General features: G+C 40.0%; 1 protein-coding gene across 1 annotated transcript; it reads left to right on the top strand.

Moving 5' to 3' along the window:
• Positions 1–17,795: 17,795 nt before the first annotated feature.
• On the top strand, positions 17,796–22,771 carry FOXL3 (forkhead box L3). The gene is made up of 3 exons (XM_038420008.2): positions 17,796–18,049; positions 18,971–19,139; positions 19,512–22,771. Exons 1-3 carry the CDS (start codon positions 17,943–17,945, stop codon positions 19,992–19,994), a joined length of 759 nt encoding a protein of 252 aa, XP_038275936.1. The 5' UTR covers positions 17,796–17,942; the 3' UTR covers positions 19,995–22,771.
• Positions 22,772–23,495: the final 724 nt, after the last annotated feature.

The following is a 23,495-nucleotide window of genomic DNA, read 5'->3' as shown; positions in this document are numbered from 1 at the left end:
TCACTGTTAACTATTTCAATCTTACAGCACCCTTGTGAGGTAAGCATCATAGGTGGGGAAACTGAGGCACAGAGAGGTTAAGCGACTTGCCCCAAGATGCACAGAAAGTCTGCAGCCAACCTGGGAATGGAACCTAAATCTCATGACTTCCCAGTCACTTATGCCGTCTTAAACTTTATCATACTGATGGGCACGTATTACCCTCTATCACCTCCAAATGGATCATCACAGTCAATGTAAAAATATCAATGTTTTCAAAGCACAGTAATAGCATTTAAGACATTTAAGCCTTTAAATGTCCGGACATTTAAGCACTTAAGCACAGGATAGTCTCTACATAAAAGAATAAATGGACACAAATCAGACGTCAAGAATTATAACATTCAAAAACCAGTCGGAGAACACTTCAATCTCTTTGATCACTCAATTACAGACCTAAAAGTGGCAATTATTCAACAACAAAACTTCAAAAACAGACTCCAACGAGAGACTGCTGAATTGGAATTAATTTGCAAACTGGATACAATTAACTTAGGCTTGAATAGAGACTGGGAGTGGCTGGGTCATTACAAAAAGTACAACTATTTCCCCATGTTTATCCCTTCCCCCTCCCCCTGCTGTTCCTCAGAGGTTCTTGTCAATTGCTGGAAATGGCCCACCTTGATTATCACTACAAAAGGTTTCTCCTCCCCCCACCCCACCCCTGCTCTCCTGCTGGTAATAGCTCACCTTACCTGATCACTCTCGTTACAGTGTGTATGGTAACACCCATTGTTTCATGTTCTTTGTGTATATAAATCGCCCCACTGTATTTTCCACTGAACGCATCCGATGAAGTGAGCTGTAGCTCACAAAAGCTTATGCTCAAATAAATTTGTTAGTCTCTAAGGTGCCACGAGTCCTCCTTTTCTTTTTCTGGATACAGACTAACACGACTGCTACTCTGAAACCTGTCATTTAAGAGGGGAGTTAAAAACGTACCAGTCCTGAATTTAGTAGCAACTAAATTCAAACTATATGAGCAAGATGGAAAAGTAAATTTCTGATTTATCCCATCTATCCTCTCTTGCACAGCCATTTTCTCTCCCCTTCTTTCCTCAGAGAAGTCTGTTGTGTTTTTCTTTTCAATAATACCATCAGCCTCAATTTTTCCAAGTCATCATCAGTTTCACCTTCATTGCCAGACAGTTGTGTTTGGAACAGCAGCATTTACTAGTCTAGAGGTGAATTAGAAAGAACCTCTGGATGATTCCTGATACGACTGACCAATGGGATCTACAAATGAAGTTAGTAATCTCTGGCTGATGTGCTATAAGGAGCTCTGCAAAGGGCGGAACCTACTTTTGACACCAGAATGTAAATCCTGATTAGAATTTTGCAAAGAACAAGTTTTGTTTCACAGGACTTCCCATGGACTATTTCACCATTTTTCATTTTATGATTTTGCAGCCTGATAAATGTTGTTTTAAGTATATATAAAATGGGTGAGGGGTTGCATCAAAAACTGTTGAAAATAAAAAACTGTGCATGATTTGATTCAAAAGCTATTTTCACCTGGAAACTGGACCCAGCTTTGTTCAAAAAATTCCCTCACATTTGTGATATTTTCCAACCTCCCCTGTGGAAGGTTTCTAAAACTGTCGGAAAAATTCTGAGCATTCAAACTCTGGGAGGAAAAAAAACTTTGCAAGGGGAGAATCTTGGGCATGCAAAATAGTTCAAGGTTCAATGCAGTTTAGGGCATTGTCTCTTAAGAAATGTTCACTCAAAAGATACAGAACCTGGCTCTCATTCTAACTAGGAAGTTTTCAAAATAATGGCTTTTCCAGTCCTCAGCTCCTAACAATATGCCCTTCTGCCGCCGCAAATAAAAACCTCACTCGCTACACACACACCCATTAATGCTTTGTAATACATAGGCCTCCATTGAATTCTTAGTCAGAGTATGCCATCTAGAGAAGAATAAAGGAATAACATGACTTTCTCTCAAATCTGACAGGTTTCAGAGTAGCATCCGATGAAGTGAGCTGTAGCTCACGAAAGCTTATGCTCTAATAAATTTGTTAGTCTCTAAGGTGCCACAAGTACTCCTTTTCTTTTTTCTCAAATCTGAGTTGTTTAGGGCTCCTACCTCCATACAATCTGAACTGCCAAACTGGTATCACTGTCAATATAAATCACAGGATGAGATTAAAAAAGAATGAGAATCATTTGGATTCTACTGCACCTGATTTGAAAGTATGGAAACACAGAAAATACGCTATTTATAAAATGTCACTGTCTTCCTGTTCTGTTCGGAGCACTAATACTACTGAGCATTCATCAGCTTCAAAGCAATGTGCACATTCAGAAGACTTTACTGGCATGACAGCTATGGAAGAGTTTCCAAAATGTACAAAGGCATAAACTCCATACACTACATCCAGGGTTCACACAAGGTTAAGACTTCACAATATTGGTTGATGTCCATTTGTCGTTATTGTCCACTTCTGATTAAATGACAAGTTTCTGTATAGCATGCTGTTGTTGTTGCCATCTCTTTCCTTTCTCCTTGTGTCTTGCAGTTTTTTCTTGTCATTTTTACATGAACTGTTTGATCATTTCTCATACTTTTCATAGATTCCAAGGCCAGAGGGGACCGTTGTGATCATCTCATCTGACCTCCTGTATAACACAGGCCAGAGAACTTCCCTGAAATTATTCCTGTTTGAACTAGAGCAGATATTTTAGAAAAAAAAATCCAATTGTGATTTTAAAATGTCCAGTGATGGCAAATCTGCCCCAAAGCTTGGTAAATTGTTCCAAATCACCCTCGCTGCTAAAAATCTCAAATCCAGCCTGAATTTGTCTAGCTTCATCTTCCAACCACTGGATCATTGTTAAACACTTTTGTCTGAGGAAATATATTTCTCACACTCCTGCATATTTAAAAATGGACTCATAGTTTTTAATTTTACTTTAAACACTGGCTGCAAAATCAATCTCTTCTGAGTTTGCACTGTACTGTGTAGATCCACATCTAGCGTATGGTCACTGATTCTACATTGACTAAGAGGCCATTTTACTGTAGAAAAATAGCCTAGTAGCATGAAGGTTCTACATATCGAGCTGTAGCAGTCTAGCCTTCTTTAAAAAAAAAAATCTATTCCTGCCAGTGGCTCATATTGCTGCTTGAAGATTGTGTCTGTTCTGAATGAGGTGGTTTAATAATAATAATTAATAATACCGCTTATCTTTTCATAGCTCAAAGTGCTTTACAGAGCAGTCAGTATCGTTATTCCTATTTTACAATCATATGGGGGAAACTGAGGCACAGAGAGGGAAAGCAACTTGCCCAAGGTCACCCAGCAGGCCGGGGGTGGAGCTAGGAATTAAACCCAGGTCTCCTGAGTTCTAATCCAGTGCCCATCCACTAGGTGAAATTGCTTCCTTTAATAGCAATTCCTCTAATCCAGTGCCTGATTGGTAGAGCAACACATGACCACTAGAAGGACCAAGCAGCATTGTTGTTCATGCAAATTATACCTCAGATAAGTCTTTGTTTTGTAGACCAGTTACAGGCTGATTGAAGCAGGAAAGGGTTCTTCTCTTTTACCTTAAAGCTTACACATTTTCCTGGTGGGTTTTACTGCAAAGGATGTCTTGCCAAAATCAAGGGCAACAAGCAGCTTGTTTCAATCAAGTCCAAAGCAAAGATCAAAAATGAGGTTCATTTCAGCGGAACGCCACCCACTCCAACAACCAGAATCTCCCACCATCCCATCCAGCACAGCACCCCCCGTTATCTTTCTGGAAAGATCCATCCTCCTTGACCTTCATAGTCCTACTTCCTGCAAGCCATCCTTCTCAAAGAGTCCCATGGGGAAAATTGATGAATTTCCCAAAGCAGGTTGAACCCCGGTACTTGGAAGCCCCTTTACTTAGGCCCAGTAATTGTGGTCCTTCCTACACGTGGGGCAGGGTGAGCTTTCCTTGCTGATCTCTTAACTACATAACCCAGCACAAGACCTTTTCAGCTTAATTATTGTGTTTGAGCAGACAGAAATGGAGCCAGCACTTGCATGCAGATTCTTGGGCTCACTTATTTAATATTCACAGTAAGCTCAACAGCAAACTTTAAGTCAGCAGGGAAGCATTTCCCAGTTTGCTGTGTGACAACAGATGTATCAAACTATTAATCAGTTTATTACTAGGCTATTAGCATAGGCTACTTTATTAATAAATGTGCTCTTCAGCTGAGGGATAAATGGTGAACTATGAAATCTTGGATAAAGCTGAGGTCACTTGTGAATCGGGAAATACCACAAGTGCTGGGACAGCTCAACAATGTTTAGGACCCAAATGGGCAAATCCAGTTCCCAGACCAAGGACCAAGCAGCCGAGCTGAGCACTGGGGAACTTGATGGAGCAATGAGGAACAATCCTCTACCTTCTGGCTGTTTTGGTAGAGTACAACATGTTCTAGGAAGAGATGGGCCCTATCACAAAGAGCTGACGAAGGGCAAAAAACACAGAGTGGAGTGAAAGGATAAAATATACAGGAAAAATGGTAATAGGAATGACAGGGACACAACTATGAGGTGTTAATATCTATCTATATGTATCTATTCCTTAACTCTCCAATTATTTATCAAAGTTTTGTCTGATTACTGAAGGGACTCTGCTAATGTCAGAGCACACAGTAATCACTAAGAGCAACAGCCTGTTCCCAATCAAAGCAAAACTCCCATGTAAAATCAAAAAGAAAAGGAGTACTTGTGGCACCTTAGAGACTAACAAATTTATTAGAGCATAAGCTTTCATGAGCTACAGCTCACTTCATCGGATGAGCTGTAGCTCACGAAAGCTTATGCTCTAATAAATTTGTTAGTCTCTAAGGTGCCACGAGTACTCCTTTTCTTTTTGCGAATACAGACTAACACGGCTGCTACTCTGAAACATGTAAAATCAGTGACAATCGAGGAGCGGTTTGAAGCTAGACGCCAGAGCCACATCCAGGAAAGATAAAGTCAAAAACTCTTTTTCTGATTTATTTGAGTGCAATTATTCCAGCCTGAAATCAGAACATCGTCTTCCTTTGGCTTGTTGGAGGAACAAAATTTCAGAAAGTGAGCAAGCTCTAACAAGCTTCGCCTGCAGCTGTTGTACAGCTCCAAAGAACGGGTTTTTGTTTTGTTTTGTGATCGCACACATTTTTCATCTGTGTTAACCCAAGTTCTCAGCAGGAGGAACTGTAGTTTGCATGGAGGAGGCATCACTTTGTTACCACCAAATGGGAGTTTGCCTAATAATAAAGAAGCAATTCGGCTTTTGTGCACAGGGCCAAATCTTGCGCCACCACACAGAGCCTACATTAAATGGACTTTATGCAAAGAAACATTTCCTTAACAGGCTATGGAGCACCAATGCAGCTGCTAATAAAGACCATGAAATGAGCCACAAGACTGCTCCCAAAGTTACCTTCCAGGGTGTGCAGTCTCCCTTGTCTGTCTCTCTGTAGCTGAACAAACCACACACCATTTAAGGCCTTCAGTGCCTGCAAGGGGTAGGAGAGGATTTAGCACAGGGTAATTAACAGCAAGAGTGTGCCTCAATGGGCAACGGGGAAAGAGCGCATAAAAAAATGCAGTTCCTTCCTCAGTCCGTTCTAGCCATTTTACTCCTCTGAACACTAACTGTGACAGCTAGTGACAAGGGCTGGGCTACTGTCACCAAACTGGATGAGGAAGGAGTGGGGCTTTGGGGCTTTTCTTTCCAATCCAGCACTGGGGCAGAGGCACACACTGTACACTTGCATAGGGTTTTGCAGGTTTTGCACTCCATGCAACTCCAGGAGGCACAGTCCCTGCTCTCTTTGGGTGGCTGGTCCACCTCTGCATCATCCCCAAGGGCACACCAGAGCTCTTCATGGTCGGGAAGGTTGCAGTACATTTTCACAGTGACAGAAGCGTGCTGCACAGAGGCAGTTCTGCAAAGTCCTGAATTCTATCCAACACTGATGCTTGAAAAATGACATTGCTGTCAATGACCTCATGTAATTACAAGGCCGCTGATTATTGCATTAGCCACTATTGCGTTAGTCTCATCAAACTGGATTGAGTATTTTGTTTCTTTCAGCTATTTGGCGTGTTAGGCGGCTCTGCTCCTTCCCATCACATTAAATAAATATAACCTGGATAATCAATTGTAAATTTCATATGCTGGCTGCTGAATGATTTGCCAATTGCTTTCTTACTGCAGACTGAGAGGTTTTAAGTATCACTGCAGCTACAGGATCTGTCAGCCAAACCCCTTTTTCATACTCTAAACTAGCACCATTTCATTTTTCATTACTTTTCATTTTCATTTTACATCAAATTATACCCTATTCCATTGAACTGGAAAGCTCTACAACTAGGATAAAAACCAATGTAATTGACAGCCCAAAAGAAAGCAGAACCATCTTCCAAAAGTTGTCACATTGTGGCTCATTGCATATGCAAATTGTGTTTAATGCATATGCAAAATGTATGCACATAACTTGTGCACACAGTTGAAGCAAGTGCACACACAGGTGCATGCACCTGTGAGCAGTTAGACACCTAGTATTAATGACTGGAAACATGTAAAGAAAGGCAGGCAGTCTATTTTTAAAATGTGAGCCAGACGATTCATCTTTTCAGGTGGAACTATGGAAATAGAATCATGCCGCTCTGTAAGAAGTGTATATTCTAATTAGTAGATTACATTGTCACCAAATAACATTCTCCTTTTACGAGGTAAATGCTCAGATGATTATGAGGCCGGATTGTGCTAGCAAGGTGCAGGACAGTGTTGGGAGCAGAATGCACTGTCCTGGGGAAATTTGGAGAGGCTTTAAATCTAATCAGATTTATTATTATAATAATGATAACACAGTTATTTTATTTCAACTAAGCATCACTCCCAAAGACCAATACAAATTCAACTAAGGGACTATCTACATACCTATCTAAGGTATTTATATGCCCCCCATTATTGGCATATCTGTGCACTTCACAATCTTTAATATATTTATCATTACAACAGCCTTATGCCATGCTATTGTCCCCATTTTACAGACGGAGACCTGAGGCTCAGAGAGGCTAAATGACTTTCCCAAGATCACACCAAATATTCTGTCAGAAAAGGGAACTGAGCACATGGCTCCCAAATTAGCATTCTAAACAGTAGACTATCCTTCCTACCTCATAAATATAACTGTGTGTGGGGGCTGTGGTTACAACTGGTTGTACCCTGACATGGTTAAAACATGCTTCTGTTTTGCATCGTAGACAGGATCTCTTCTCTGCCTTCAAATAATGCTGAAGCTTTAGCCTGTCTAATCAGTATTCCCAAGTCATCCATTACAACAATAAATAAATTAAGGATGGAGCCAAGCTGCAAACTTCAGATCTGGATTCCAACAGCCAAAAATATCCAAACACATATAGATTTAATCAAGAACATCTCCCCTTCTAGAGCCTTACTGTAAGGGAAAGAGTCATTCTGTATAAATCTTGGGCTCGTCACTTGATGCTATTCCATCCTGTAGCAAGTAAAGAGCAAGTTGTGAGACCAGAGACTTATTTAGAAGGAATGTCTGCTCTGATAGACTCACAGGAGATAGGGAAGGGTGTAAGCCACACAAACTGGATCCAGGTCTGGATTCTGAACACCCCAAATCTGGGGTTATTTGGCTGCTAGGTCTTCGTTTAGTCTCACTCAAGACAAAGGCCATGTCAAAATTCAGATCCGTGGTCAATGTCAAGCAACCCAGTCGTTCTAGGATGTTCAGCTCCTCATATCTGATTTGGACCAAGTTTCAGTGGCCGGAATTACAGAAGGTGACGGAAAATGTTCTCTGTCCAGGCCTAACTGTTGCAAAACAGCTCAGCCAGGCACACAAGCAGGCTCTATGGCATTCCATACACTGGCGTTTTTCCTGAACAACAGAGCATTACATGCTCACCAGGGAGTGCACAGTACGCATAGTGGCAGGAGTCTCTGCCTGAATTAAGCCATGTTACTAACGCATCCTGCTTCCCGAACAGCATAAGTCTGTCATAATGTCAATATTTAAATCTCATAACTACCCATTTACCTCTCACATTTGGGTGATTCCTGAGACCTGTTTCTATTACATGCTGCCTCTGAAATGTAACCTGCCTTCAGCAACTCGGAATCCAGAATCAATTAGAAGCTTCTTTCTGCATTTTGCAAGTATGCTACATAAATAAGGCTAAGTTCTAACCACAGACAATAATGAGAGCTGCACATGTAGACTAATTCTCACTTCACTTACACCCGTTTTACAGTGGTGGGACTCCTCTGATTTGAGTGGGCTCAGGATTAGGCCCATGTGTCTGAGGGCAGAATTTGGCCTCAGGTGCTACGCAGAATTTGGATGCAGTTGGGCATATCTGATCCCCTAAAATAGAAGTGTATGAATTTAATCCAACAACTCATTTATACCAGAAAACTCAGGTAGACAAGACAATATATAACTAGAACCCTTTTGAATTATGTGGGATTTCAGGAGGAGATAGGGTTCATTTCCTGCTTAACTGGCTATTTCTTTGCTTTCACTACAGCTAATTGGGATGTGAATAATTCTGACTTGTGCAGGAATAAACTGATTTGCTTGCAGTGCTGCAAAAACCAGCAGAGTCAGCAAACGAATGTTCGGGTTCTCTCATAATCCAGATGTTGCATAGGAAGGAGCAGTGCTGGCAGAGCAGGGCTTCCTATTCCTGATCTTACAATGAGCACAGGATGTATTTGGTCCAAGCCCTTTGATTTCTATAAGCTATAGAGATAGAGGAAAATATTCAGGTCTATACTCAGTTTAATATCAATGGCCAGTGCATGGTGTCATGGTGTGTGCCTATGAAGACAAATACAATCCTCAGGACTAGGCCTGGAATGATTAAAATTACTCTATAGCAGTAGTTCCAACCTTATCCATACTGTGACTCCATATTACGTGAGAAAAAAGTTTCAGGACCCCCACCCATCGAGCCATAAAGAATGGGAGAGTGGTTACAATCCCCTAAAACCAGTTCATGACCCCTCTCTGGGTCATGACCCCCAAGTAGAGAACCTCTGCTCTATAGCACTGAAAACCAAACTCTGGCAAAGATTATTTGAAATTCTTATTACTGCCAGATTTCACAATTATATAGAGATACATTGCTGTTATTTCCTGGGTCCTATCATTGCTTCTCTCAGCTGCCCACTTATGCATCACACTCCCAAGCATTTATCTGCTGCCTGTCATCCTTTCTGAGATGTTTTTGTCTGTACATTGTTGGGCCATCTCAGTGGGCTAGTGGTCATGCCTTGTGTACCATTGTGTGGGAAGTAAATGGGGCACAAACACCATACAGTTTCACACTGTAACAGCTCATGCAGTACTTTGACTGCTTCCACCAGCAATGCTGAAGTTTTCAGGTTACAGCTATGTAATAAATTTAAAAGGACAGACCATTGTACATCTTGGCGGCCTCTATTCACTAATATTGGAGTTAAATCTTACCTAATCTGGTTCATGAATATCTTTTGTAGTAAAAGTGTTAACTTTGTTTCATTGTGATTCAGAGGATCATGTTATTTGTTAAGTTTTGAGCAGACAAACAAACACTGAGTCCATGAGTCTGTAAAGTTTCCCAAATTATTATTTGTCCAGAAATTCATGCCAGAAATGCATCATTCCATATTCAATATCTGCTATTAGTCATTTGTTATTCCTATTGAAAATGATTCATTCAACAAATCAGAAATAAAATCATATGAATTAGGTGACCAAATAATAGTAAACATTTAACAAACAGTTCATGAACAACCTTGAAAACTACTGCTCTCAACAGTTAGGTGAATACTTGTGAATAACGAAGACATTAGAAGAAAACCAGGATCAGCTCACAAACAATTCACTAACCCCAAGAGAATCTAACAAATATTATCGAAGCAACCAGCTCACCCAAAATCCCCTAACCTGACCCATACAGAACCATTATAAAATCAGGTTGGACAGAAAATACAACAGAATTTGAAAGTAAGGATGAGAAGGAGATCTTCCACCCTGAAATTAGGAAATGTGTTGTGAACTACCAAGAAGTGCCTGAATAGGTCATGCCATGGGGTAAGTGGAATGAAGTACTGCCTCATCCCAACTATCTGGCTTTAACAGGTATTTAAAAAAAATTCAACTAAAGCTAAGTATCAGAATTATAAAATTCATCTGGTAAACAAAATTTCACATTCTGAAATCTAGATGAAATTTTTGATTAAAAAGTGGGTGGAAATTAAATAAAATGTTTACAATTTCCCCAGACCATTTTTCAACCAGCTCACCTAAAGTACTACTGCAATAACAGAAACATAAGTCATAGCTCACAGCCTTGCTAAAGACTTGCAAACCATGGAGTACATCAGATACATTAATACTAACAGACCTGTGCTAATCAAGAGGAAATTTGCAAAACATATTCCCACCAACTATTGGATCCTCCAATAAAGCCTTAGGGGCAAAGTTTTCAAAAGCACAAATGGGAATTAGACAGCCAACTCCCATTGATTTGCAATGAATGTCCAACTGCCCTCTGTGGCTTTTAAAATCTTCTCCCAGTCTCTAAATGGAACACACATCCTCAGCCATATTCCTGAATGACAATAAAATTAATGATGTGAACACACTGCAGGAAGCAGAGACTAAAGTATTTTTCTTCAGAAACCTGCGTGTACATCACTAATCATCTCACAAGATGAAAAGAAAGGCTACGCAAGCAGGGAGCATAAACTTTCTCAAGGAACCATCAGCACCATGCTCAAAATGCAAAGTTAACAGAGAGTTCTCTGTTGCGAGTCACTTTCATTTGATAGATGATCAAATATCTGAATGATGATAAATGAATATCTGTAAGTGATTATTTTAATTCAGTGGCACAGAAGAAGGGCTGAAGTGTCTGGCATTGGAAAATTTCATGAGGTGTGCCACCAATTGGTGTCACCAATGACACCAGCCCCCAAGTGTTTATTCTGGAAGCAAACTGAGTTCCACGGTTGATACAATTACCAACAAAGGAAAACCGTCCAAAATGAAGAAAAACCTCAACAAGCTAACTTTTTCAAGACAAATACAGCAAATCAGATTTACAGGGCAATGGAGATGGGCTATTGGATAGGGGATCACCTCTTCTCAAACCACCCTAGTTGGTAATGGCTAAAATATACTACGCTCTAATAGCTGTGTTAGTGTAACGGTCTGTCCATTTTGGTGTAACAGTCTGTCCATTTGAAGGGCTGCTGTGGCCTGTTCTACTGTTTAGCCCCTTTATGGGCAGGCATGCTGTGCCTGTTTGCCCTGCAGCTGATGAGGTAGAGGAAGGACGTAGACCTGATTATCTGTGATGCTCTCACTTACAACAATCAAGCTCCAGGGCACATTAAATGGCCCTGATTATTAGTCTTTCCCTGTGCTGGGTGAAGGAGCAGATTGGAGACAGGGGGGCAGTGTTAAGTCACCTTCATGCTCACTGTGTTTGGGGGCCAGTTCACTTAGATCAGGTTTAGGACCATGGGAAGCAGTGAATAGCAGGAGCACAGCACACTCTGGCCTCACCCTCTTCCCACCTGCAACTGGTCCTAAATTCTGGGGTGTGGGAATGGAGCTGATAGGGTTGCTTTGACAGTTAGTTCTATGACAGTGGGGGAGCCCTATTACACAGCAGGTATTCCCGCTGCATCCCCTTTATGCCACAAGAGTGTTGTAAATGGTCTTTAGAGCAATGGGAAATCAACCAGTGACTTTGGTGGTATTACTCCACATTTATGCTGGTGTACGTAAAGCACAGCACTGGGTCAAATCCCACTCTTCTATTCAACAAGAATTACTAGGGCTTAAAGAGAAAGCACTGCACAATTTGTGCCTGTTTCTGCAATTAACAATGCATGAAAAACGGTGTACAAGTGTTATCCAAACTGTTAGTTCTTTCTTTGGATTAATCCTCTCAGCAAAATAACTTAATAAGTAATCGGTACCAAATTGTGTGATGCCTATTTTAATGCAGACTGAGGCAGTCAGCATCTGGAACTAGTTTCTTGGTCCAAGTCATTAGCTGTGTTTAGTTTAGAAAACAAATACTGCATTAGTAAAGGTCTATATCCAAATACGTCTTCTAATCCTCTACCTACACATCCACCCCGCCCCCACTCATGCATCCAAAATTTCAAGGGATTTTCACAGAGTTGGAGCTGGGGGAGGAACAATGCCTCTGAGGCAGCACCCATGCTTTTTGTGTAGCCTTACCCAGATCCACTACATTTTCATCTCATAAACCCACAGAGGCAAAGTGGTTTGGTCCCATATCACTGGTAACGGGGCTACATCCAAATAACACACTGGTGCATTCTGAATCTTCCTCCCATTGGTCCCCAGAAAACTAAAGAATTTGAGACATCAAGCTCTGATAATAAAAATTCCCTTCTGCATTGGGGTTCTCAGGTTGTCCAGCCTATACAAAATCTTGTCCTTGAAAGAAATTGAGAAATAGATCACATGCATAGATTCAAAGGCCAGAAGTCCAGTGTGGTGATCACCTATTCTGACCTCCTACATAACATAGGTCAGAGAGTTCCCTGAAATAATTCCTGTTTCAACTAGAGCAGATTTTTTAGGAAAACATTCAGTCTTGATTTACAAATTGCCAGTGATAGAGAATTCACCTCAACCCTCGGTTACATCTCTGGACTGGAATCCTCACCAATGGCTGATGACAGTTGGAAGGATAGGACTGTCCACAACCCTAATGAAGCCTATAGGATAGTTACTTGAGAAAGCTATTGGCCCTGCAAAATGACTTGATTTTGCAGAGATGGTAATGCCCTGCTCGGGGGAAAATTATCCTGCACAGACACATTTGCCCTGTAGAAGCCCTATCCTCCACCATCCCTCTGATCTCCTGTGATACATGAAACAATTGGGGTGCAGATCATAGTGATGCTGTCAGGCCTGGCTCTAGATCAAAAGACTATGTATAAAGTGGTGAAGAGAGCGAGGTACGTTTAATTAGGAAACCGGAGCCACCTCCACAAAATATCAAAAAGGAACCCGAGGATGCAAATTTCAGTTCAATGAAGTTCCACACAAAAGCACAAAACAAAGAGCAGAACTAAAAGTTAGCTGCTGAGAGAAAACATGGAACCAGATAAAAAGGAGATGTGGTAAAACACTCCTGCAGTCCTACACCATGATCAGCCCAAGAAGCTGCATGCCAGAGGCCAGATCCCTCAGATAATGTAAATGGCTGTAACTCCATTTACTTCCGTTAACTCCCAGAGGAGGATCTGCCCATAAATGTCAGAAAACGAGAGATGCTGTGCAGTAGTATTCAGATCTTAAAAAGGGTGGAGGCAATACAGAAAAACAGAGAAAGAGGAAGTGCCCACAACATGAGACTGTTCTACCTCTGTCCTTTTCAAAATATCATTGGCATTATTTTCTTAAGATATTTACAGTGGGCTAGAATGTGACTCTGGCTCCATGCTCACACAGAGGAGAGAAATCTCCCCTTATGTCTGTCCATTCCCCAAAGCTAGTGATGGGGAAATGGACAAAGACTAGCAGATCCTTGGCTACACCCCTCCTATTGAGTGGGCAGAGTTGTACAGCAGGCAAAGAGGGAGACGTAAGGTACTGTTGGTATACATAGGGTGACCAGATAGCAAGTGTGAAAAATCAGGACAGGGAGTGGGGGTTAATAGGTGCCTATATAAGACAAAGCCACAAATATCGGGACTGTCCCTATAATATTGGGACATCTGGTCACCCTAGGTATAGACCTAGGTCATCAGAGAAGACCTGACTCCAAGTATTGTAGTCATTGGAAATCTTTCCATTGCCTTCAACAGGCTTTGGATTACACCATAAATTTCTACCTGCCCCACCTCCAGGAGCAAGGAGGAAGCAGGATAAGAATTGTGTTTCTGATTCCCAGTGCCTCCTGGTGGTACTCTGGGGTGGTACAATTTACACATCTCCCCTTTCTCAGGGCTGTGTTTAAAGTCCCAATCTCTCCCAACGAATAGACCGAGAACTTCCTTTGTAATCTTCAAACAGTGATACTTGTTTTTATTCTGATATGTTGCAACAATCATCAAAAGCAACATTCTTTGAATTTATGAAGGGTCTCCATTTCAGACATAATTTCCTCAATCTGTGTCAATAACTATAACAAATTTCAAATAATTTTTAATGTCAGTTTAAAAAAAATAAGCAAATCTGACTGACATTTTTAGCAGCCATTTACTATCTCAAATCAAACGGTTTACAGCATTGCATTCTGGAAATATACAACTTATTAAAAAATAGCCTATTAAAATATGTTTTCATGATAACGCCTTGAATGAGTTATAATTACTCTAGTAAAACTATAATGACTGTACAGCTGCAAGACAAAACTATTGTTAACATGTTTTGCCACAATAATCATGGTACCTGCTAACTCTGATATGGCATATTTAGGGGTCTGTCAACATTTCTTTGTAAACATTATTTTCAAGGATTTTAATTGAGCCATAAATGTTAACCCAGGAGTGAAATTTAGCATGTAGGGCCTTAAAATACTCTTGAAAAATATTCAACTATTTTGACATATTTGGATTTCAAAAGGAAGTTTAATAGATTTAATTTATGCTTCTTTTTGTTCTTCTAGGACTCAAAAATGAATTGCTTTGTTCTTATATGTTGAGTGAATTTAAACTGGGTGCAATTTGCCACCCCAGAGACTGAAGTCATAGCCCACTGTTGGCTCTCAGTAAACAATGAATAAGAATAATACTTGTCCACGGAACAGATACAGAAGAGACAGCAGCAATATAAATTTCTCCACAGGCCTGGCCAACATGCCTTCATTCTAACCACATCTGGAAGTGAGAAGGTAGTTCTTTCTTTTTTCTCTTTGTCCTTGCTCCTGAGATTATCAAAGATGCCAACTATGCTGGTTCTTATTATGGGCCCCTGCAAAATGGACTGAAACCACCCCTTCTTTGAATGTAAGGCATCCCAAACAACCAATTAACGGTAATGACTTTCAGTCACTACTGACTGGACTGAATTCAAATTGGCATCCTAGAGGGGAAAGGCCCCTCTCCAAAGCCCGAGCCATTTATTATTCTGGGTCATCCTTCACCTAGATTTTCAAAAATGGTTTCCTAGAATTAGGCTGCCAAGTCCATGTTCAGGCACTGTGACATTTTGGGGATCATCCAAACTGGTAAGGGGTTGTATCACTACCTGCCCTGTAACCTTGGATGCCTCTATGCTGCGCAACTTTGGCTCAGATCCCTGACACCAGTATCTTGCCCATGAGTACAGTCTGACCCAGGCTTCCACCAGCCTAGTTACTCCCTGCAGAGTGATATCATCAGCCCTTCCAGTCCCGAGTCTCCCCAAATATGTCCTCCCTAAGTTGTTAAGACTAGACACTCAGATTTTTCCCCATTTGTTCATCGCTCCCAAAGGCATGAAACCAGCCCCCTAGTTAGCAGTTCTCTTTGGCACATACACTTTACACAGTTTGCACACCAGAGACCTGCTTGGGTAAAAATAAATGAAAAGGTTATTTAATAGAAAAACCACATATTCAAAGATGAAATAGTAAGAGAAAGCAAACATACAAGCAACACAGAAAACAAACATAAAGACACAACCTGATGCTTTGCACTTCTATATTAGATAAAATCCCTTTTATTATCCAAGTTACTTATTGCCTTCAAACAGTCTCCCAGCAATCGCCCTTAGCCATACATACAGAGAGACCATCAGCCCCACTGGCGCAGTGGTAAACTGTAGTAAATAAAAAGGGCTCCTAATGTTATCAAACTAATCAAGTTTTATTACTTTTCCTTAATTCCTTTCTAGCAAACATTACCTATTAAATACTTTAAGTAACTATATGAGAAGTAGCCTTTTGATTAAAATAGATTCTGTTTTAACTCTTTTTTTAATCAAGGCATTTTTATAATTAAAACCTTATTCAATTTTAAACACTTACTAACAGAAAATACAAAATTGGAACCCAATGGTTGGACTCTGTTCCTTTTACATTGGCAAAAATCATCTGTGTGAATGGAAAATGAGGTAACTTACATTAGAAGAGAAGAATTGCTACTAAAAGTTGAACTGGGAATTTACTTGTGCCATAAATCCTTCTTGCCTCCCTTGTATGAGAAAACCCACTGAAATTAATGGCCCTGATTCTCTTTGACACTAATGCCCCTTTTCACCCTTCTGGAAGTGGATGTAAATGAGAATCAAGCTGTACATCTGCTATGCTCTTTGTGCCTGATTCTGCTCCAGTTTAACTCCACAGCAAAAGTCCCACTGAATCCTATGGCAGTAGGATCTGGGTCTTTGCATTAAGGGACTTTTTGGAATCCGCATCTCATGCATTTGCTGATTGTTATTGTAATTTGGGGTATGTGTGTTCCTGATTCTACATAATTGCTCTGACTTATTCTCAGATCTCCTCTGAAAACATCTCTGTACTCCGTTGCTTCTGCTTCATATTTTCACTTTCCCTCTGCTATTACATATTGTTATATATACCTGAGAAAGATCATGATTTTACCTCTTTCAGTATTTACTGCTCTGGTCTGTAAATCTTGATACTCTTAAGAGAAGTTAATATCTGCTTATTGTTTAATTCCGTGAGGGTGAAGTTCATTCCAATTCCCAGGGCTTGCCAAAATCCTACACACTGCTTAAACTTCACTCTACGGCTCTCCTGGTCACTTGAGTGGATTTCACCTAATCCTATTCTTTCACTCAGTAAGGGCTTTGGGGATGTAGTTTGTATGAAAGAGGCAGTAGAAAATAAAGTAATGCTAGCAGTTCTGCTTTTATATTTCCACCCAGGTAACTGTCAGCACACCGATTTGCTTTCGCCCTTCCAATGTGCATCTCCTTCTCAAGCTAGATCCTGGGGAAATAGCCCTCTTCAAATAATGGAATTATCATGTGGCATGCACCTTTTTAGTCCCCCTAAAATGTTGTGTCATGTCTTTGGTTTACTTCACTTGTTGGAAAACACGCCAAAGCATTGAAATACTATTACACTGTTTCTCTATTGGATGTCAACACACAGGGCTGTTCGTCTAATTCATCCTCCAGATCAAAGCCCACACAGGCAGCTCTTCTGCCTACAGCTATTTTCCTTTTACTTTCCTGCTTGACAGTAGTCCCTCGGATTCCTCTGTTCTGCTCTCTTTGAATGGACACAGTTTCCTTTAGTCTTGGGAATATAATTTATGTCTATTATAGTGTATTATAGATTACAGATCAGGGCCAGCATGTATTATTGGCTGGAATGTCTGTTTATTGTATGTCGAGTTCTTAAAATAAATAAATACAAAGCCACCCTGCTGAGCGGAGAAGGGAGCAGGAAGAAACAGGGGAGGGTGAAGAAACTTTGTTCTCAAAGTTTAATTTACAAGAACAAACCTTGGAGCATGATTTATTAACATCGTGTTGTTTGCTTTTGTCACATTGTGTATGTAAAGATGGCAAAACGCCCCTCTCCAGCACAGACCACCCAGAGAGCCGGAGCACAGCTACTGGCAGTACACATCCAAGTTCAAAGGTTCATGGGAGAACTCACCAATTTAATCAGTTATTAGTTATCTTTCCTATAAGCAGATTGGATGCAACAACACCACCGACAAAAGGAATATCTTAACAGACTGGCTGTCTGGGACTGAAGAATTACAAAAACAATCCCCACCCCAACACTGAGGAAGTGTGTGTGTATGTGTGCGTGCGCGCGTGGCGAGAGAGAGAATGAGACAGAGGGGAGGGAAAAAGGGAGGAGGGAACCCAGGCACAGAGAAAGAGAAACATCACTCCATCTCTCTCACTCCACAGGAGCTGAACCAAGAGCAGGAAGATGTTTGATAACACACAGTACCCCTATAACTGTTTTAATTATGATGGGGATGACTATCCAACCTGTAGTTCTGATGAAGAGAAAAAATTCACCAGACCAGCATACAGGTAAGGTTAAGTTTTCAAAGTCTTCCTCTCTCCAGAGAGATTGTCTGCACTGTCCGATAATGGGAATTCCCCCTTGGCGCTCTCTAAAATCCAGTTCAGGTATCCTTCCAAGTAGTTTCCTAAAGGCACAGAGAACTGGGGGGAGGAAGTTCTTTTTCCCCTTGAAATAAGTCTTTTTTTCTTCCATCCCCCACTCCCCCTTCCCCTTCCCATTCCCACTCCTTCACTTTTGGGGAAAGTGAAACTTCTGCCTTTAATGTCCTGGACTCCTTTGTATCATCAGATTTCAACTGTCCCCTTCTGCACCTTTTAGGGATACTGAGGGAAATTAATCCAATTTGTAAGATGCTTATTAAGGAAATAAATGTGGATGTCCCCACAATTGAACAAAGATGCACCGTGTGGGTTCATGAATAGGTCTGGGGAAAGATAACATCCGGTGTCCCTCTAATTAGCCAAAGTGATGAGCTCTTGAGCCCTGAAGTTATAGGAGGCAGTGGAGTGATGGAGTCCCACAGTCTGGTACATTTCACTGGAGCGTAATAGTTTAGGGAAACTTTCCTTGAGTGGTTTGAGATTTTGGTGTTTTTTTAAATCTAAGCACTGCCTGCTGAAAGGACAAACAGCCTGACTGGGTTTCAATTGTCTGTAAGTAATGCTGTATGAATCAATGAGTGTTAAATAGGGATCTTGCTCTTAGACTAAAGCAAAAGGATTCTGAGCAGACTGGTTGATGTGTGTAAGAGCCATCTCAGGTCAAGGAGTGACACAACCAAAATGTAGGACAAGGAGGAATTTTATAATTTTATAAGAATCATATACACATCTATGTGTGAGTGAGTGTGGGAGACAGAGGTAGATCCTAGTTATAAAATATATACATACAAAGCAATGGCATAACTCTGAATTTTCCTTTTTCAGCTACATTGCCTTAATTGCGATGGCCATCCAGCAAAGTCCTTCAAATAAAGTGACCTTGTCTGGCATCTATGATTTTATAATGAAGAAATTTCCTTACTACAGATCAAATCAAAGAGCCTGGCAGAACTCCATCCGACATAACTTATCACTTAACAGTTGTTTTGTAAAGGTAAGATCAGTAACTGTATATTTGCATACATGCTGTGCGCAACTGAAAATATCTGTATGTGGGGAATAGTCTCCCAAAGAAATGTTGGAAAGAGGGGAAGCCAAACAATTCAACTCCAAATAATTGTAAATCTCTCTGCAGCCCACAAGCTGTCATTTGAAAAGGTAATGTGTGTGTTCCTTTCTGATTTATGTTAATATAAAGCAAATTGAAGAGGCTGGATTGTGCCTACAAGTAGTGTAATGAAAGAGAAGAGGCTTAAATGGCTTGTCATATATGTTTACACCATTTCTTGAATGTAAATGAACACAGATGTTAAGCAGCAGTATCTGTAACACATACAAACACTGAACTGCCTTTAAATGAATACAGGTTCCCAGAACAGAAGGGAATGAGAAGGGGAAAGGAAACTATTGGAGCTTTGCATCTGGATGTGAATCAATGCTGGATCTTTTTGAAAATGGGAATTACAGGCGGAGACGGAGAAGAAGGAACATGAAAAGGGAACACAAAGAGCAGAGACCAAGTGGAGGGAAAGATCCTTCCTCCCCTGAATCGTCTTCCATGGATTCTGGTTTATACAGCATCTCCTGTCTTAAAAGTAAATGCGAGCCAGCTGAATCTGGACCCAGACTCTTGGAGCCTCCTGGGTTCTTTTCAAACAACACCTCCAACAGACAGAGCCTAAACAACGCCTCCCTAGGAAAATCTGACTCTGAAATTAAATTTAGCATTGATTACATTCTTTCAGCCCCAGCCCCTTTGCCTGTTCTGAGATCTCAGTATCATATGCAAGATAATAAATGCCAATTACTGGAATCTCAAAAAATTAATCTCCCATTCTGGACAATGTGATATTATTTGTACCTGGTAATAAATTCTGTGATACAGTCTATACAATAGCCTGGTATCACTGAGTATCATCAGTTGGCCATCTTTTTCCACAGTAGTACTCAGAAAGAGTGAAGAGTAACTTGATCAGCCAGCTGAGATGCTATTTATACCACAAGAACTTAGTTTTCTGAGGTTAGAATCTAATATCTAACTAACTACACAGTTGATGACCTTGATATCTTATGAAACTGCAGTTTTATTTTCTAAAATATCACTGACACCAGCTTGCTTTGCATGGATGTTCCTTTCTTCCTTAAATCAATCTACTTTCAGTTTGCTTCTGTCACATCATGCTTTGTAAAAGACAAGGGAGATGTGACTTCACTTACACTGGTGTAAATTAGGATTAACTCCACTATATAGGCCAGATCTTCTGCTTTTGTAAATCCACTGTGGTTCCATTGATTTATATCAGCTGAGAATCTAGTGGGTTTTTCTTAAATTGGGTCAAGAAAACAATTTAGCCCATCCTATTTTGCTACATTTAGTATTATGGCTCGGACTATTTGGGTAGTATATAGCATAGGTCAGTCACCGTGCTATTTGACAAATATGCTTATTCATTGCACGATTATGGATTTTTTTGTTGCAAATCAGGGTATAATTGCATAGCCAGTGGAAGTGAAATCGTATTCCAATTAATTCCATGAAAGTTATTGCAGGGCTGCTGAACTCTGGTAAACTTTGATGGCTGATATTACAGACACTGACAGACTCACAATATCTATGGTTAAAACAATTTTTCCTGAGATGTAAGAAAGCCCTTGCACATATTTTACTTAGTAAGCATAAATGAAGGATTGGCCCTGCAAGAAACTGTATCCACTGACAAAATGTGGGAAAAAGTAAGGTCCCCCTACCTGCTTTGAGACAAGTTGTACATTCCTATTAAGTGGATTTTTATTGATTCTTCCTGCAAGCAATCACCAAAGTGGTACTTGATACAATTTCAGCAAAACTGGTGAGATTTATAATGTAGAAACATTGACATTAGGATCATGAGCTCCATTTAAAATTATTGTAGCTTGATTACCCTATACACTATGGATGGATATTTTTAACAAAAAATTACAATTATGTACAATGATAAGATATGACCAATTTTTTTCAAGCACATTTTGCACAATTGTTTTCCATTCCCTAATGATGGATTCCACAGAACACTTATTTGTGGCGTGGCTTGACTTAACCTTGCAAATAAACAAACAAACAAAAAGCACAGGATACTAGTTGGTGTAATAGGCAATTATATAAAGAACAAAATTCTGTCTTTGTATCATAAATTAAGGTAAACAAAGGTAGCTGAGATGATAAGATTAAGCAAAATTGTGCAAAAGGTATGCTCAGGCATGACTTGAATTTTTATCCAGAAGCTTTGACATTTCACTAAGTTATTTTACATTGTTGCTAATATATACTGTACATTTATACTATATATTCTTATATATTGTTATTGAGAAAGGGAGCAATATCACTGCACTTATATGTTGTAAAAATGCATGATGTATGTCTTCTTGGTGTTAAAAATATTGCCATCTACCTACAGCTTACCAGCAGCAGTATTTGTTACAAATTGGAAATAAATTCTTATTTGTTTTCAACAATATAAAATTTGAAATCCTTAGGCATTTTTATAACTTAGCTAATACTTTTTAAACAAGAAAGTGGCGAAACATGTAGAAGTTGCATCACAGCATGCCTTCCAAAGTTTCAAAGGATCCTTCTTTTTGACCAAACTCTGCCTTCAGATGGGAGCTTGTCAGTCTCATTGAATCAATGAATATTCTATGTAGTCATCTGAAGGCCAATTCATCTCTTCTTTACACTGATGTAAAAACAGAATAAAGCCAGTGGACATGGATTCACATCACTATAAGAGAGAACAGAATTTGCTCCTTAACATATTATATAGGTGTGCAAGGGCATGTCAGTACTTAGTATCTCTATGTATGTATGCACTCAGAGGTGTGTGTATGTGTGCACCTCTATGTTTATACATACATTTATGTATTACCGTTTTATATGCAAAACTGTTTTTCTTACTAGTTTTAAACAGGGCGACAATGCTGTTTAGTTTATAGTTACAGTAAATCTATATAGTATATTTGAAATATATTTTTCTGCTGCTAAATGTACAAATATGCTTCTTACTATGTATTCTTTGTTGGTGACATTTTTAACAAAAGATAACTAAATTGCAGCAAAGGTTGATACTGAGCCCAATCCTGGCTCTTACTGAATACAATGGGATATTTGCCATTGCTTTCAATGGAGGCAGGACCGGACATATGGAGTAACATTTGGATAAATGTGTTAGAAAATGCAGAGGAGGGAAATATAAATGTAAAGATTTACATCAGAGAGCTAAAGCCATTCACAGTACGCTGAATTAATATGTGCAAATAGCCCTTTCCTTTGCACACAGTAAAATGTCTGCTAAGAAAGACTGTTATATTTCCCTAACATACAATCAAAGAAATTTGTGTACAAATGTGTGTTAACATTTGTTTTGCAAAGGATATAAATCACATTTCTAAAAATGAATGGACATATTTCAATTTACCCAGAGTATTGTATTCTGAGTACTTCAGAAAGGTTTCCAGCACTTAAAGTGAATGGCATTTAATATAGAACAACATAACAGGGGTGAGGGCTAGATGTGACCTTATTCAAATGTCGTAGCCATTACAAAGCCATTCTCGATGTAATTATAATTAAATACTTTATGCCTTTCTTGCAAATCCTCTGATCGATCATTGATATTAACATTAATATTGTATTAACCCCCGAGCAAATGTCTCCTACACAAGTGATACGGATCACCAGGTTTCCATTAACAAAGTTATGAGCTATTGCCATATGCTAGTTGTGGATACATTTACGTAAATTACCTTTTCACAGGGAAAAAAATGCCCAGTTATTTTCTGCACATACAGTCCAGTGCTATTGCTTCGGTTCTCCCACACCATCCTTTCAATGATATACATAGACTCATAGACTTTAAGGCCAGAAGGGACCATCATGATCATCTACTCTGACCACCTGCATATTGCAGGCCACAGGACCTTACCCACCCATTCCTGTAATAGACCCATAACCTCTGGTTGAGTTACTCAGATCATGATTTAAAGACTTCAAGTCACAGAGAATGCACTATTTACAAGAGTTTAAAGCTGCAAGTGACCCATGCCTCATGCTACAGAAGAAGGCGAAAAGATGGCAAGCCCCAACAAGTCAATGAATATACTCCAGTTTTAGCTCAGAGTAACCTAGAGCAGAATTAGGTACACAGGTTCATATTCTACGTTGAAGCCATTGGGGGTGGAGTGCAGGGGCACAACATGTAAACGAGGGCAGAATGTGGCCCATAGTAATGAGCTCTGTTCAGAAAGGGATGAATTTTGATGGGACTCCTTGGGGAATGAGGGACTATTCAATGTGAGTAAGGGTATCCCCTTCTGG

The sequence above is a fragment of the Dermochelys coriacea genome, chromosome 10 (assembly GCF_009764565.3).
Source record: "Dermochelys coriacea isolate rDerCor1 chromosome 10, rDerCor1.pri.v4, whole genome shotgun sequence".
Taxonomy (NCBI): Eukaryota; Metazoa; Chordata; order Testudines; family Dermochelyidae; genus Dermochelys; species Dermochelys coriacea.
The sequence above is the reverse complement of the archived record's forward strand: the minus strand, read 5'-3'. Positions and strand labels throughout refer to the sequence as shown.